The sequence below is a fragment of the Mesoplodon densirostris genome, chromosome 15 (genome assembly GCF_025265405.1).
Source record: "Mesoplodon densirostris isolate mMesDen1 chromosome 15, mMesDen1 primary haplotype, whole genome shotgun sequence".
In the NCBI taxonomy this organism is placed as follows: domain Eukaryota; kingdom Metazoa; phylum Chordata; class Mammalia; order Artiodactyla; family Ziphiidae; genus Mesoplodon; species Mesoplodon densirostris.
Genome location: NC_082675.1, coordinates 74,150,401 through 74,167,212, shown reverse-complemented (window position 1 = coordinate 74,167,212; position 16,812 = coordinate 74,150,401). Strand labels below are relative to the sequence as shown.

At 46.4% G+C, this 16,812-nt stretch overlaps 1 protein-coding gene across 2 annotated transcripts in view; it reads right to left on the bottom strand.

Moving 5' to 3' along the window:
- The window catches only part of NEDD4L (NEDD4 like E3 ubiquitin protein ligase), a 358,858-nt gene that overhangs the window by 235,460 nt on the left and 106,586 nt on the right, over positions 1–16,812 (bottom strand). For both annotated transcript variants that reach the window (XM_060118688.1, XM_060118689.1), the window contains exon 2: positions 9,843–9,916. In XM_060118688.1, the coding sequence (XP_059974671.1) occupies positions 9,843–9,916 (74 nt within the window). The remainder of the gene's footprint in view (positions 1–9,842; positions 9,917–16,812) is intronic.

Genomic DNA, 16,812 nt, shown 5'->3' with positions numbered 1-16,812 from the left:
CCAGGGCACGAACCCGTGTCCCCTGCATTGGCAGGCGGACTCCCAACCACTGCGCTACCAGGGAAGCCCTATATGGGTATTGTTTTAAATTGATCAGACAGTCCCTGAATTCTGAATCAGTGCATACTCCATCCAGCACAGCCTCTTCAGGGAGTCCAGATCATTCTAAACATCCATTCTTCCAGCACTGGCTCTAGGACAGCAAGCCTGGGGCTTAAGGCAGGATGGAGACGTGCTTGCCCTGCGCACTGACCCATCTGCCACTCCTCACGTTTCTGTCTAGGAAACCTGGTGGCCTGAACCGTGTGCAAACGGTGATTGACATATTTTAAAAGGATGTTGCAGGGACTTCCCTGGCGGTCCAGTGGTTAGGACTCTGCGCTTCCACTGCAGGGGGCATGGGTTCAATCTCTGGTCAGGGAACTAAGATCCCAAATGCCACATGGCGTGGCCAAAAAAAAAAAAAAACATTAAAAATTATTTGTTTAAAAAAAGAATGTTTCATCTGTTCATCCATTCAAAGACCAGGAGATAAGCACAAATATATAAAAAGCTGTGTGCCTGCTGCGGAATTAGGTCTTTATTTGGGAGGAAAGGGTTAATACCTTTTAACGTCATTTCAGGGTTTGGGGGTCAGGGGAGAACAATTAGAATAAACAGTCTGAGAGCTGGGTACTCTGTGCTCTCACACAACTAACTGTAAGGGTTCTTAGGTGCAAGGATTTTAAGACAAATACTTTTTGGCCCAGAGGCCATTAGTGTTGCTGTTGTGATTCTCAGCAATGCCCTACATAGCTAAGGCTGCTCCAACAGGCCTCCAGAGGGAGAGGGAGCTTTGCACAGAGCTGGCAGGTCACAAACACAGTGTCAGCAGAGCGTAAGGGGCCAGGTGGGCCGCAGGGAGGTCAGCGCAACACGCCGAAGACCACCCAGGGCAGGGTCAGCACCAAACGCAGGCGGTCCCTCCAGGGGCCTCAGGGCCAGGTCAGTGGGGGACATCGGCCACACATAACACAGCAGGAGGTGTGGGGTCCATGGTGGCCCCAAGGGCATGGCCCTACCCAAAGGGCGCCACCAACACACAGCTCCAGCCACGTGGCCTCACAGGAACACGGGCCAGGATGTCTAGGTCGTCGAGATTCTCCAGAAACCTAGAAATCTGGTTTTTTAATACGAAATCTCCCAAACGTTGGCTCAAATTTTTTATTTCTTTGTTTTAGTGTTCCACGGGCCAAAGAGACACACCTGTGGGTTCAGTTTAGAACCCACAATATACAAACCCTGGCCTCACCGTGTCCTAGAAGTGCTGACAGTTAGCAAGGGGACCCCCAAGGTCCTTATGGCCTCAAGGTTTCTCAATCTGTAAAAGGAGGAGAGTTCTTTTGTGCGCTGTTTTCCAAAAGGGGCAAAAGAAAAAACAATTTCTAATCCTTGGGGAGAAAAAGCAAATTCGTGTTTAAAGTTTACATGTATCTAGTGCCAAACTATCACCTCGCCCATTTCTTGCTGGTCCCCTGGGGGAAAATGTAATTTAACAGTGGAGGGAACAGACTTTAACCCAGGGATGAATTTTAGCATCATCAGTTATGGGACAACCAGATGTTGGGTCCCTCCTGATCAAATAGCATCCCCCATTCCTGTCTTACAAGTTTAAACTGAATTTGATCAACCTTTTAGATCCAACTCCTAAGGTACAGGAAACCCAGGAGAAAGAAGAACATATTATATGATACCACAGGAAACAATCAAATGTGGTCAGAGAGACGACCTATTGACCCCTCAAGGTCATTCAAAAAGGGGAGCGAAGACTGTTCTAGATTAACAGGGTCTTAAGAGACCTCACAGATAACTGCAATACATGATTCTCAAGTGAATTCTGGTTTAAACAGCCCACTTGTAAAAGGCATTTCAGGGCCAGTTGGGGGAATTCAGATAATGGACTAGGTAATAGAGTCCAGCAGGCAATTATTGTTCATTTTGTGAAAACTGCATGATGGTTCTGAAGGAATATGTTTTTTTTTTTTTCTCCTAGAGACACAGGCTGAAGTATTTAGGGGCTAAGTGCCATGAGGTCTGTAATTCACTTTTGAATACTTCAGGAAAAAAAAGATAGATGCAGCCAATGTGGCAAAATGTTAACGACTTAAATCTAGACAGTGGGGACTGGAGTGACCTGGTGCCACAGAGCTATCATTAGGTGGCATTAAGTCCCCATCAGTCTCAATTACTGGAAGACAGAAGGATTTTTTGACCACATCCCTCCAATGTCGTACGTGTTTTAAATTTTAAATCACCAGCTGCCAAAAGAAAAAATGAGAGCAACCCAAACAGGTCTAACTTGAGGCTCAACCCACGCAATAAAGAAGCAACTGTGAAATCTGGGTCCTGAAACTTTCTGCACAAACGCATAAAATTCTGGAGTTGGTCTGTCTTCGCCAGCATTGCTCAATTTTAAGGAGCAGCTTTACAGTCTCAAAAGCACTCCACTCACTGTAACCTCGAATAAAGACTCTGATCATAATTAAGTGGGAAAAGGGGGGAGGGTAGACCTAAAACTTGCATTAAAATGATCCTATTCAGTTACCACTTAAGCCTATGACAAAAGGTTAGATGTCTTAAGATACAAGCTTAACTGAAAAAGAATACAGTTTGAAACGCGAAAAGGTATTTTAAGTTAAAAAAAAAGATCTTATCTATTCGAAATCTAATACTTGATGATATTCACTCACAATTCTAGGCACTTGATTCGCTGCCATCACACACACTGGCTAGTTCTTTAAATCTGCTTTTTAAAAAATGCCTAGTCATCAAATCTAACAGTCACCTAGTCCAGTGGCCCAACCAATGGCTGAACCTTGGCCGTTCAAGATGAGTATTAACGTACCATGGGAAAGAGCTCTGAAGTCAGATAAATCTGGACTCAGCTGGTCCCACCGCTCACTACAGAGTGGTTTCATCTTGGGCTGATGACAATCTCTCTGAACCTCAACTTCCTCACCTAAAAATGGAGATAATCATTCCCTCTTCATAAAGGCAGACTCTGATGACTTCATATCACGTTCCATGCACTGGGCCAGCCAACCTGGAAGCACTCAAAATAGTCTGTAAATAACTTAAGAGTCTAGGCTCTCCGTCAGCTCACAGCTCTAAAACTTACTAGTGGTATATAGACTTTGCAACTTCTCTTTCTTTTTTGGGGGGGGGGGCTGTGCTTTTTTATTGTGGAAATTTTTTTAACTTTTTCTTTTCAAATAATTATACATTCACAGCAAAAAATATATATATACAGGAATATTCCATGTACCAGTTTCCCCAAATGGTGATGTGCACGTGTGTGTGTATCTCTATGCGATTTTATCACATGTGTAGATTCACATAACCAACACAACCAAGATTCAGAACTCTACCATCACCACAAGGCCCTCTAATACTACCCTTAATAACCACATCTACACTCCCTGCTTTGAGAAGATTTTTAGTTATTATCAATATTCCTTACAAGAAGATTTAGGTTTTCTGTTTCTTCTGGATTCAGTTCTGGTAACTTGTGTCTTTTTTTCTAAGAATTTTCCATTTCATCTTCGTAGTCTAATACGTTGGCATGAAGTTGTTTATACCACTCCCTTAAAATCCTTTTGATTTCTATAAGGGTGGTAGTGATAGTCCCTCTTTCATTTCTGACTTTATCCATTTGTGTCTTCTCTCATTTTTCTTGATTAACATGGCTAAAGGTTTGTCCGTTTTTAAAAATGTTATCAAAGAACTACTTTTTGGTTTTATTCATTTTCTCTACGTTTTTCTGTTTCCTATTTAACTTACTCCCACTACCATCCTTATGAGTTCCTTCTTTCTGCAACTTCTCTTTCCTGCTGTGTTTTCCTCATCTGCAAAATGGAAAGGAGAATAGGGCCTGCGGCATAAGGGCTTTGGGGAGAATCAAACGAGCTCCTGTGTAGACAGGTCAGGCCATGCCTGGCACGTAGGACGCACTCACTAAACGTGAGCTATCGTGACTTGCTCCCCTCCTTCCTTATCCCCCATGTGAGGAAAGCATGACTCCCGGACCCCAAACTGCACACATCACTGTGGCCGAACAGCAGGACTCATCCCTGCCACATCAGGAAGTACCTAAAAGGCTCCCTGGGAAGTCAGAGTGGTCCCACCGACCCCACCTGTAACTGCCCGTGAAGAGCCCGGCCCACTGCCTCTACTTCTCCTGTCTGGAATGACAGCCACGTGCTCCCCAACCCATGACTCGTGCCAATGGCTCCATCCTGAGCCTAAGACTAAGTGGTTGGTGCAGGGTCTTGACCTTCCATTGCAGCCCCAGCTCAGCCTCATACCCCCCAAGCAGAAGTTTCTATATCCACCACCACAAGCAAGTGTGTTCCCTTCTGTGGGCTTTGAAGCAGTGATTCTGCAAAGACATCAGCATCAAACGGAGACCCTGCCTGCCTGCCACCCCGCTGGCCCCCCGAGATGCTTTACTGACACCAGCCTTCGTGCTCGCTTCCCTCAAGCCCTCCTCCACGCTCACCTTTTATCAGAGTCCTAGGCGGGCCTCCTCCACTGGTCTACACTGACCCTTTGTGAGAATTACAAAAAGCACCTGCCCTGGATGGCAGGGTGGGGGTGAGGGAGATGCCTGATGAGCTAAGGGCACCTCTGAGAATTAGAAAAAAGTGACCCTTCCTCCAGGCTGGCGACCCTGCACCACAGCTTAGGTTCTATTACTAGATTCTACTAGTGAAGTCAAGTCAAGCAACTGCCATGTACCAGGATCTCTCTGGGCTTACAAACAGGAATAAGAGCTACAGCCTCCGAGCTGAGACCGGGGGAAACTCGTGGAACCAGGACAGCCTAGGCACAAGAGTTGTTTTCTCCTCTTGGGCCGGGGAGCCCAGCAGAGGTGCTGCCACATGAACTGGACCTGGAGAAGAGCTGGGCGAGCAGTGCCAGAAAGGACGTAAGCAGACTCCGGGCAGAGGGGGAGACACCCGCAAGGCAAGCAGCAGCACGTCCCACGGCGCACTTAGAGGAAGGTGAGTTTCCAGTGAAGAGGCAGGAATAGGAGGGAAGCGGGGAAGAGAGGAGGTCACCGTTCCCTCCTTCCCTAAAGACTTCTTGAGCATCTACTGTGTGCTGGTATCGTGTAAGGCGGGGAGAGTAAAAAATAAATTAAATAAACCCTAGCTGTCAGAAGCCAAAAAGGTAGTCTGGGAGAGAGAAATAGTTATAATCATAAAACAACAACAGAGGGACACCTAATACTTCCGGGTTGTAGGGCACGTGAAAGACAGGAAGTGAGCTGCCGGGGGACTGGGAGGGACCAGCAGAGGAGAGGACCGGCCGTGCTGCCTGGCAGGTGAGGGTGAGGACAGGGGTGCGGAGGGGAGGAGGGAGCAAAGACAGAGTGTGCTGTGTGTAGGGGTGAGCAGGGAAGAGCAGGCAGCGGCCAGGGTGGGACCAGAGGGGGAGGCAGGCCAACCAGAGAGGCCGGGGCACACTGCGTTACAAAGGGACGTGAGGCCTCCACCTTAACGGGAAACTGGGATTTCAGCCCACAGGCGAATGCAGATCAAACCAGGCCGGGAGGGGATTCATCTGGCTCGGTCTGCGCCTCAGCTCAAACGCTCTGCAGCAGGCTGGAGGGTGGGAGGTGCGGACATGTCGGTGGGTCACTTCAGAAAGCGAGTCGCGACAAACCATCCACCAGCACAGCATCCAAGGGACCTCCCGGGGGCGGTGTCACCTTGATCCCCTAACGCTGCACTTTGTCTCACGAAGACAGGCTGTTTCCAAAAGAGAAGTGGGTACCCTCTTGTATGCGGTGTTTCCAGCATGGTTTTACTTCCCTTCCGATGTGTTATTGGCGTTTTACACATGGCCCACTTTTTGAAAGAGTCTGATTTTCTTTGGGCCAAGCTTAAGACAGCAATGACGACGAACGCTCAAAACCCTCGCGCAGCATTTTTTCTTCACAGTATATGGATCTGAACAGCTGGGTGCCTCCGACCCAAGGGGACCACCGCCTCCATCTACATCCCATGTCCTGACATCCCATTTGATTCAGCATTTGTTGCAAACAAAAGTGTCCCTTGTGTAGATGACAGATTATAGGATTGCCCTTCTCCACCTGAAGGTAGGGTCCAAAAGATAACATCTTTCTCTACTGCAGCAATTCTCCACACAGACCCACTGCTGAGAAGTTCCAGGGGAGCAAGAGCTCAATTATCAAATCTTCTTCCAATAAAGGCTCTTTTTTTTTTTTTTTTTTAATTAAATAGCTGCACTGCGAGGCTTGTGGGATCCCAGTCCCCCGACCAGGGATCGAACCCAGGCCCCAGCAGTGAAAGCGCCAAGTGCTAACCATGGGACCGCCAGGACATTCCCAACAATAAAGACTCTTTTAATAAAGTGAGACTTTGCTGGATGGAAGCTGGAAAGTGAGTCTGTGTCCTCAGCCCTGGACTGGGACAGAGAGAGCAGGTAAGGAGAAGGGCATTTCAGGTGCACGGTGAGCGGAAAGTTTCTTTCTTTTTTTAAAGCTTGAGCAAAAGAAAATCAGCCTCTTTCAAAAGGTAGGCCATGTGTAAAATGCCAATAACACGTCAAAAGGGAAGTAATATCATGTTACAAACACTGCATACAGAGGGCACCCACTTCTGTTTTGGAAAAGGGTGGTCTTCGTGAGACCAAGCTGAGAGGTAGGCCTAGAGGCCAGGGCCCCGCAGATGCCAGTCCTCAGAGCTGGAGCCTCAGGCAGCCTCTGCGGGACAAGGAGCCCACGCAGCAGTGCACTGCTCTACCCTCCAGCATCACCTACTCGGACCAACACGCCTGGCCCTCCCCCACCCTCACAAGCCACGTGACCCAGGCAGCCTCCTTCGACTCCAGAGACTGTCAATCCGTCTTCCAACACATCCAAGCCTGTATATGATGTCTACCACTTCCAAGTGCCTGACGCTGCTGCTGAGGAAGACTGTCCTTCCTCCTCCATCCATCAGGACTCCCAGTGCCTACCCAGCCCTCCTTCTGTGAAGGGAGAATCAGGGTCCTGGAAGACACAGAGGTGGAGGGCAGGTTCAGTGACAGGCTGGGGGAGAAGGGGGGCCTGCCGGCCTGTGGTTCGGAAGGACACGGAGAAAAAGGTCTCACTCCAGGGGACAGCGCAGAAGACATTACAACACCCGCCGCACTCACGGCTACTCCCCCAGGACACGTGAGTGCTGCCAGCCAACCAGAGTCGTCTTGGGGTTCTCCCTGACCCCAGCCCGCCGGTGACGAGGAAAGTGCTCTCCTTGCTTTCTGCTGACGTACTGTGACAGAGGTGGGTTGAAAGGATGTGCGTGAGACAACGTGGAAGAGACCGCAGGTCACTAGGCAAAATAATGAGGCAAGAACCGGCGCCACTCTCCAGGGAGATGCCAGTGCGGCGGGACGCTGCATGGTCACCTAACCCTCCAACTGGCGCCCACTCACTGGCAAACGGGTCCTTTGAGCACTCTGGCCCCTGAGACGGTGGGGAGAGGGAAGGAGGCAGGCAGGCAGGCAGGGGTGTGTGTTGAATTTATTAAACTAAGGCAGTGAAGCGCAGGACACAGATTCAGAGCTTCTGGCTCATTTTCGGGCCCTCGGTTCCTGAAGCCACGACACTGTTTCTCTTTCCACTGAACATCCTGAGGCATTACCTATAATTCCTCTCAACCCTGCCCCGAAGAAATGACTCTTCCTCTTTTCATATAAATGGTAACAATTCAGACCTGCTTGGCTCTTTTACGATTTGGAGCCCAATTCCGCTACCAATCTTAAGCTCAGGGCTTCTGAACAGGCTAAAAAACACAATCTGAATCAATTTCATTTTTTTTAGGAAGAGTTTTGGATTAAACAAAAATGAATCAAAAGGAAAGTGACTGTAATATTCCAAATCCAACTTCTTCCTTCCAAACTCTAACATTTGATGCAAAGAGCCAGTGAAGGCAACAGGCATTTCTGACATAAGAGCACAATTTACTAGCCCGCGTGCAAACACTGAAATTTAAAAACCAGCTGACCCAGTCCTGTTCTTGGTGCTCTGTGTGTTAAGCAGTAGAAGAAAGATGCTAAAAAGTAAGATGTCTCTGTCTCCAATAAACGTCTAATTTAGTAAGAGGCAAGTGAAATGCCAGAGCATTAGCGCAGGCGCATGGTAAACCGCTCAGGGTGGCTTCAGGTCAAATGAGAAAGAACCTGCAGGTGGGATGTGCCTCCCCTGCCCCTCCCCACCCCATCACCCGCAGCTCAGGCTGATGGCAGTGCCCCAAAGCATGCGGTTTCCCAGTGACACAACTCAGAAAGCTAACCCTATTAGTCATGTGGGGTACACATAAGCATCAGAAATTAAAAAAAAAATATTTCCCTGATACTGAACCTGCATCAGTTTTACTTATTTACAGGCAGACCTCGGAGATAACTGCAGGCTTAGTTCCAGAGCCCCGCAATAAATTGAATATCACCATAAAACAAGTCACACGAATTTTGGGTTCCCAGTGCATATACAAGTTATGCTTACACTATACCGTAGTCTGTCAGATGTGCAATAGCATTGTGTCCTTTTTTAAAAAGGGTAAATACCTTAACTTAGAAATACTTTCTTGCTAAAAAATGTCAACCATCGTCTGACAACCCAGGATCACCACAAACCCTCCATTTGTTAAAAAGCAGTACCTGGGAAGCGCAACAAAGTGAGATACGCCTGGATTTACTTTTGCTCGTTAACGCAAATCACATTAGTAGCTTACTGATTTCTTTGCTAGACAAAACTCAAAACGGGCACGGTAACAGGACAGAATATAGGTGTGCCGACCAACGGCAGACAAGGGCTTCTGCGCGGTGCGGGGAGGACGAGGTTAGCTGCACAGAACACTGGACAGTGTCAGGCTGAGGCCCTGAACCTGAGCGCCACTACGGGCAATGGTCCCGGGGACTCACGGGATGACCCAGTGTTCCTGTGTGGTGACTCTAGCGGCCAGCACGGTCCTCTGGTTCAACCCCATCAGGTACCCAACTCGAAGAGGGTGCTGAGCAGGGGCCAGGGGCCTCATATGTGACTGGATTTAAATAGTAACCTTTCCTGTTTCCATTCAACAGGGAAGTTGGACTACAACATCTCTAATATATCCTTTAGGTCAAAAGTTCAAAAGGTCTTTCTTCTCCGAAATCTGGTTCAAATGCTAGTTCCAAGTAGCTCTAATCCTCACTCTGCTACCAGCCCGGCAACTTAAGGCAACACACTGTTAAGAGCCAGTAGGGCTGACTGCAAGATACAGGGATACCAGGTGCTACACTCGAAATAAAAAAGCTAAAACAGCCAGAATGATTCGGCTGCGAGTGCTTCTGTAAATGCCACAGAAATCACCAAGTCTCTTAATTCCAAAATTACACGTGCCAAGACATATCCAGTTCTCCCAGGAACAAAACAATACTTTGTTTCCCTCAGCTAGGGTTGTTTTTTTAAACAAAAAAAACAGGAATATATTAAAATGAACACAGACATGTTCTCAAACTTATTTTTCTACTGCAGAAAAACAGAAACATCTGAATCTAATTTCCTCATGAAATCAACCCGTAGGAAGGCCAAGCCTGCTAACTGCTGCTGTTACACAAGGTCTACACCCCTGCAAGAATGTGGTCCCTGAACCAGCTGCAGCATGAGCATCACCTACTCAATCAGAAACTCAATCTCTGCTTTAAGAAGCACCGCCCCGCCCCCGCCCCATCCGGGTCATTCCGATGCACCTGAACTTGAAAAGCGCTTGCTTAAACTCTCTTCAGAAGCCAACCAGATAACAAAGCAAACATACCTGGCTCCGAAGATGTCCTTTTTGGCAAGGTCAATTCCAGAAACAACCTTCACTCTGAGGATACGGGACTCTCCCTGTTGGAGAGGAAAAAAAATAGTTTACAAAATGGACTTTCAATCGATGGTTCTCTCAGCCAGTACGCAAAGTCAATGATTACTCTTTACGTACAGGCGATCCTTCCTTACGCTGAAGTTCAGAAAGCAACATTCCAGCTCTGAAATCCTACAACCCTAGACATTTAGAGCATCCAAGTTAATTAAGCTCAAGTTTAATTCAAACTAGGTCATGCAGATCAATGATTCCTGCCACAGACAGGAAATATTTCCCAGCTGTACCAAGAACACAACCGCACACACGAAACCACCTAGATAAATGCCCAAGTGCAATAACATTCCATAAATTTCATAAATAATTCTTCCTTTGAAGTTAATATATTTGTGTGTGTGGCCTGAGAGGAATTTCACGTGGTAAAATATTTCCTCAAAATTACGGTTTCAAAATGTTGGTGCTGGCAAACAAAAATAATGTCTCATTCCAGTAAAAAGAAATAAAAAGCATCATCCTAAATGGAAATCACCCCACAACATCTCAGAAACCATTCATTCATTCATTCATCCCATCCACCTGCTTATTTATTCATTCCAATATTTTCTAAGCAGCTCCTATGGGCACTGAGCTTGGACGTGAAATACAGACATGAATATGCTGATGGTCTACTGAGAGTGATGCGCAGATGATAGCACAGGACCCTGTGATGGTGCCATGCCAGGAGAAGTCTAGTCTAAGGGCTACAGGACCCTGTGATGGTGCCATGCCAGGAGAAGTCTAGTCTAAGGGCTACAGGACCCTGTGATGGTGCCACGCCAGGAGAAGTCTAGTCTAAGGGCTACAGGACCCTGTGATGGTGCCACGCCAGGAGAAGTCTAGTCTAAGGGCTACAGGACCCTGTGATGGTGCCACGCCAGGAGAAGTCTAGTCTAAGGGCTACAGGACCCTGTGATGGTGCCACGCCAGGAGAAGTCTAGTCTAAGGGCTACAGGACCCTGTGATGGTGCCACGCCAGGAGAAGTCTAGTCTAAGGGCTACAGGACCCTGTGATGGTGCCACGCCAGGAGAAGTCTAGTCTAAGGGCTAAGACATTCAGGAGAGATGAGATGGCTTAGGGGGAAGGGCAGGCAGAAGTCCAGGATAACTCTCAGATTTCCAGTTTGGGTCACTAAGTCTTAACATAAATTGAAACAGAGAATTCAGTTGAATTCAAGGTGCCCTGTGAAACAACCAGGTGGGGAAAAAAAAAGAGATGACTAAACAGATAAATGGGAGAGAGATCTAGTCTGGGCTAGAGACTTGGGAGTTACCAGTGTAGAGCTGACAGTTGTTAGGTAGAGCTCAAGATCTGTGAGAAGTTATCCAAGACGAGTGAGAAGAAAAAATGGCTAGCGATGGAGCCCTTGGGGACCCAAGTGCTGAGGGGCAAGAGAGAAGTAATATGAAATTCATCTTCCCAATGTGTTTAGTCAAGACATAGGTGAGGGAAAGAAACCCTAAATGATCTGTAGGTTACGTCCTGTCAAAGGAGATAAAGGCAGGGTGAAATAAAACATGGAGCGAAAAGGGTGCTGAACCTTAACAATTAGCCGCCCAGATCAAGCACACGTACAGGCAATCGGAACCCATGTTTGAGAACCTTTACTTTCCAGGATCCTTCATCCTTCCAACCATCCACCCCCGACACAAGGCTGCCCACATGCAAACACAGCAAGGGACACAAACGTGTGTGTTTATAATTCCCTTTCAAAGGAGGCCTGCATTCAACTATGGCAGGATTTAATATGTTTGGCAACCTTCATGAAAAGATTCAGCCAAGCCAGAGATAACTAAAACAGGACCTTACTACATGGTTTACCAAAGCTCCCAGGGTTACATGCTCTTCCCTTGGTCCTTTAAGCAGGTGCTGAGTGCCCTCCCCTTTCTCTTACACAGTCAGCTCACCACCCATCACCAGGGATTCTTTCTTGGCATGTTATCTAGGCTAAGGCTCTTTTCTGTTTCTCATAGCAGGCTGTACCCCACAGCCATCATTTGACAGCTCCTATGGCCTACTCAGCTCAAGGAATGCCACAGTTGAAGTATTTTTACACGTGGATCAAAATTTGGCAACACGCCTGTGGACCGTTCCTAGTACACCTGGGAAGAGCTTATGACCCACTAGTGCCCGTAGCATACCAATTGAGAACCATGGGTTAAAATGAAATCCTCATCTGCAAGGCGAAGAGGTTAAGACTTTACTTGGGGGAATAAGGAATCATTCAAAAGAAGAAATGAGGACAAGGAACAGCTGGAGAGGAACTTATTTTTTTCTGTCTCCATGCCTCCCCCATCCCAATTCTCTGCCTCTCTCACCAATGACAAATATTGCAAATCAGCAATTCTCCCAGACACCACTGTGCAGGGGTGGGGGGGGGACAACGGCTGGAACCCCCGGAGGGTGGATACTGTTAAAGGAAAGCGCTACATCTCCAGGGCCGTCCTTGATGCTGGCTGAAACAGATGTGTGATCTGGCGGCAGAAGGGTGAAAGGACCTTTGAGGAGGAGGAGGATGGAGGGTCTACAAAGCAGTAACTCTTCCAATGACCAACTCAGAGCAACACACCTAGTCTTGCACTTGTGACTGATGTGGGAGCAATAAAGAAGGGACGGTGTGATGATAACCAAACTACAGTCAATCACAAGTCATGGAGGAGAAGACAAGAATTCTGGTTAGAAATTGTCTCTTTGTCTCACAGCCCTTGGGATTCTCGGAAATCCTGGGCAGAATCCTGGACTTTCCACCAACTCCATAGGGGGCTCAAAGGAACCTTGTCTGGATTCTAAGGAATAGGATGAGCCCAGCTAACACCCAGTTCCCTTAGGTTTAACGTTGGGTGAATGTTCTTACATTGGACAGACCTACTCTGCAAAAGCATACATTTTAAAAATCAGGGAACATTTATACAAATAAATGAATAAAAATAAATTAAAATGAAGGGATACCTAGAATTTTTTATGGAAACTGATTTATTCATTTAGTAAACATGAACATCTGATCTAAGATCTAGGGATACAGCAATGAAGACAGACAAAACTCCCACCCCCTATCCCTCCCAGCCCACCTTCCAGTATTATTGAGAGTGTGCTATACCAGACCCCTCAACTACATGGGGAAACAAATCAGGAGGGTCTAAACACCTTAATATTTTGTACACACACCCATTCAGTAAACAAATTCTCACCTAGGAATCAATCCTAAGAAAATAAAAACAAAATAAAAATCCATAAAAATCCCCCAAAACTAGCTAAACGGAGTCATCAAAGCCTTTTTTTAATTTAAAAATGTAGGGGTTTCCCTGGTGGTGCAGTGGCTAAGAATCCACCTGCCAATGCAGGGGACATGGGTTCGAGCCCTGGGCCAGGAAGATCCCACATGCCACGTAGCAACTGAGCCCACGCACCACAACTACTGAGCCTGCACTCTAGAGCCTGTGAACCACAGCTACTGAAGCCCGCATGCCTAGAGCCCATGCTCCGCAACAAGAGAAGCCACCGCAATGAGAAGCCCACGCACCGCAAGGAAGAGTAGCCCCCACTCGCAGCAACTAGAGAAAGCCTGTGCTCAGCAACGAAGACCGAATGCAGCCAAATAAATAAATTAATTAATTAAATAAAAAAAGTAAAAAGCCACAAAAGTAGACAGTTAAATATTCACGGCAATTCCGTGCAATGGGCTATAACACTGTCATTAAAAATACGTGAGAAACCATAAACAAGACGAAAAGACAACCCTCAGAATGGGAGAAAATATTTGCAACTGAGTCAATGGACAAAGGATTAATCTCCAAGATATATAAACAGCTCATGTAGCTCAATATTAAAGAAACAAACAACCCAATCCAAAAATGGGCAGAAGACCTAAATAGACATTTCTCCAAAGAAGACATACAGATGGGCCAAGAAGCACTTGAAAAGCTGCTCAACATCACTAATTATTAGAGAAATGCAAATCAAAACTACAGTGAGGTATCACCTCACACCAGTTAGAATGGGCATCATCAGAAAATCTACAAACAACAGATGCTGGAGAGGCTGTGGAGAAAAGGGAACCCTCCTGCACTGTTGGTGGGAATGTAAATTGATACAGCCACTATGGAGAACAGTATGGAGGTTCTTTAAAAAACTAAAAATAGAATTACCATATGATCCAGCACTCCCACTACTGGGCATATACCCAGAGAAAACCATAATTCAAAAAGACACATGCACCCCAATGTTCACTGCAGCACTATTTATAATAGCCAGGTCATGGAAGCAATCTAAATGTCCATTGACAGATGAATGGATAAAGAAGATGTGATACATATATACAGTGGAATATTATTCAGCCATAAAAAGGAACGAAATTGAGTCATTTGTTGAGATGTGGATGGATCTAGAGACTGCCATACAGAGTGAATAAGTCAGAAAGAGAAAAACAAATATCGTATATTAATGCATGTATGTGGAACCTAGAAAAACGGTACAGATGAACCTGTGTGCAGCGCAGAAGTTGAGACACAGATGTAGAGCACAAACGTATGGACACCAAGGTGGGGAGACTGCGGGGGGGTGGGGGGGTGATGTGCCGAATTGGGCGATTGGGACTGACACGTATACACTGATGTGTATCAAATTGATGACTAGTAAGAACTTGCTGTATAAAAAAATACATAAAATTTAAAAATTAAAAAAAAATGAAGCAGAGGTCCTTGGGGGAAAAAAAATACGTGAGAATCTGTCAAGACCTTCATTCATCCCACAAGTATGTACTAAGTAGCCACCGCGTGCAGGACTCATTATCTGGGGGCACAGATGGGAGCAAGATGGTATTCCTCCCGCCTCAAGGAACCCACAATCTAGAAAACAGAAAGATGGATTACAAGCATATACAAACAAACAAGCCAGATGATTTCTGATGGTGGTTGAGTGCTCTGACAACAACATGACAGTTAAATAGAAGTAAGTAGAGCGAGAGGGGAGGCTATGTATGACTGGTGGTTGGAGAGGTGACACTGAATCTGATGGGTGATGGGGTGGGGGGACTTTCACTCAGGGATGCTGGCAAGTCCCACCGCCTGCAGAGGGCAAGTCCAAGGGGAGAGGCCAGAGGGACAGCAGAGGGAGGGAGGGCAGTATGGCTGGTGGGGTCAGAGAGCCGAGGCGCCAGCCTCATTAGAGGGTGGGCATTCACGCAACCACCTTTGGAAGGTTTCAAGCAGGAGAGTGATAAATCTTGACTTCAGTTTTTAAAAGACCCCTTCAGTTGCTGGGGGTCAGCAACTACAGGGGAACAAGAACAGAGGCAGGAAGACCAATCATAAGAAGATCTGGCAAGAGACGGTGGGGCTTCACATAGGGTAGAGATGGAGAGGGGACCAGATTTTGCACCCAAAAACATGTTCGAAATAAACGATTTGGTTTTTCTGGAACGTTTCAAAACGGTTTACACAACTGAGTTAGAGAGCAGCACGTGGTTCAACAGACTGCTTCCCTTTTTGACTCGGACCTGCAATTAGACTACGGTTCCGAGCATAAATTGCAGTCATGTGACCAACTTCTGGCCAATGAGATGTGGACAAAAATGATGGACGCATTTTCCGGACAAGGTCCTCCCACTCACCCACCTCCATTCTCTTCCCTGTTCGCCCGCTCAATGGAGAAAATCCTGAAGGCCAAGAAGGGGGAACCCCATGAAAGGAGGGGAGTGCAACAGAGCAACCCCTGCCCACCCTGCCCCGCCCACCACCACCTACTGCTCCTTCCCAGACAGTGACGCGGAAACAGACCGGTACAGTTTATTCCCACCGAAAACTGAAGGCTGCTTTAGCAGTTGGCCGGCCCTCGCATACAATACAGTCTCATTTTAAAATAAATATCAATTACATGTATGTACAGGAAAAGCCCTAGAAAGGATGATGATAATAGTGATTACCTCTGGATAATGGATAACATCTTTCTGCATATTTGCATTATTTTCCTTTTGAAACATTAAATATTTTTGTTTGGAAACTACATTTTTATAGAAACTTCAGGAAATAATGTAAGAAAAAAAGGAAAAATTTAAAATCACGGGCTTAGGCAAACAGGCTTCCGTACTTCTAAAATGAATAAAGCTTTTGTCTTAAGAAAACACAGCTACATGTTGTATTTTAGCCAACTCACAAAGGTATAGAGCTGTCTATTTGGAGGATGTGAAAGGGTCCTCTTATGTAATACGGAGGCAACGGCTGGGAGATAAAAGGTAGAGAGGGCCTGTATTGAGCACTTACTATTTACAAGCAGCTGTTGCAGGAAATTTCACTTTGCTCCAATGTTTAGGGGCAGGAGAGCAGGAAAGAGAAGGCTACTCTACAAAAATATTTTACACATGGGTTTCAGACATACAGCAAAAACTTCTTATCTTTGTTTCCTCCAAATAACAAGGCTGTACACAGATAAGCAGCCATCGTCACTCTGTAAGGAAACTCATGACCAGGTGTGTGACTCATTTATCAGATGCAACGGGCCCCACGCGGAGCAACTGTACTCTCTGAAGCATTTTATTACTTTCATAAAATCTATGCATGACATTTTGGTCCCAGTTATGACTCTGTAGAATTAAATATTTAACTAAGGTGGCTTATGACAATGAAAATATGATTTGGCAACGGACTGTATGAGGCAGAGAAAGCAAGGCAGAGAAGAGGTGAGGCCAGATAACCACAGGCTTTCTTTCCCATGACTTTCAGGGGCGTCTCCCATTCTATTCATCAACTGCCCTGCATTGTTATTGTGTAACAGGGAGGATTCTCTGCACTTGACAGGTGTTTTTCTTTCCCACTTAACTTTCTAATGCTTCATCAAGACATGAAACAAGATAAGGTGCTCAAACCATAAATGAGTGGCACAGAGGAAGTC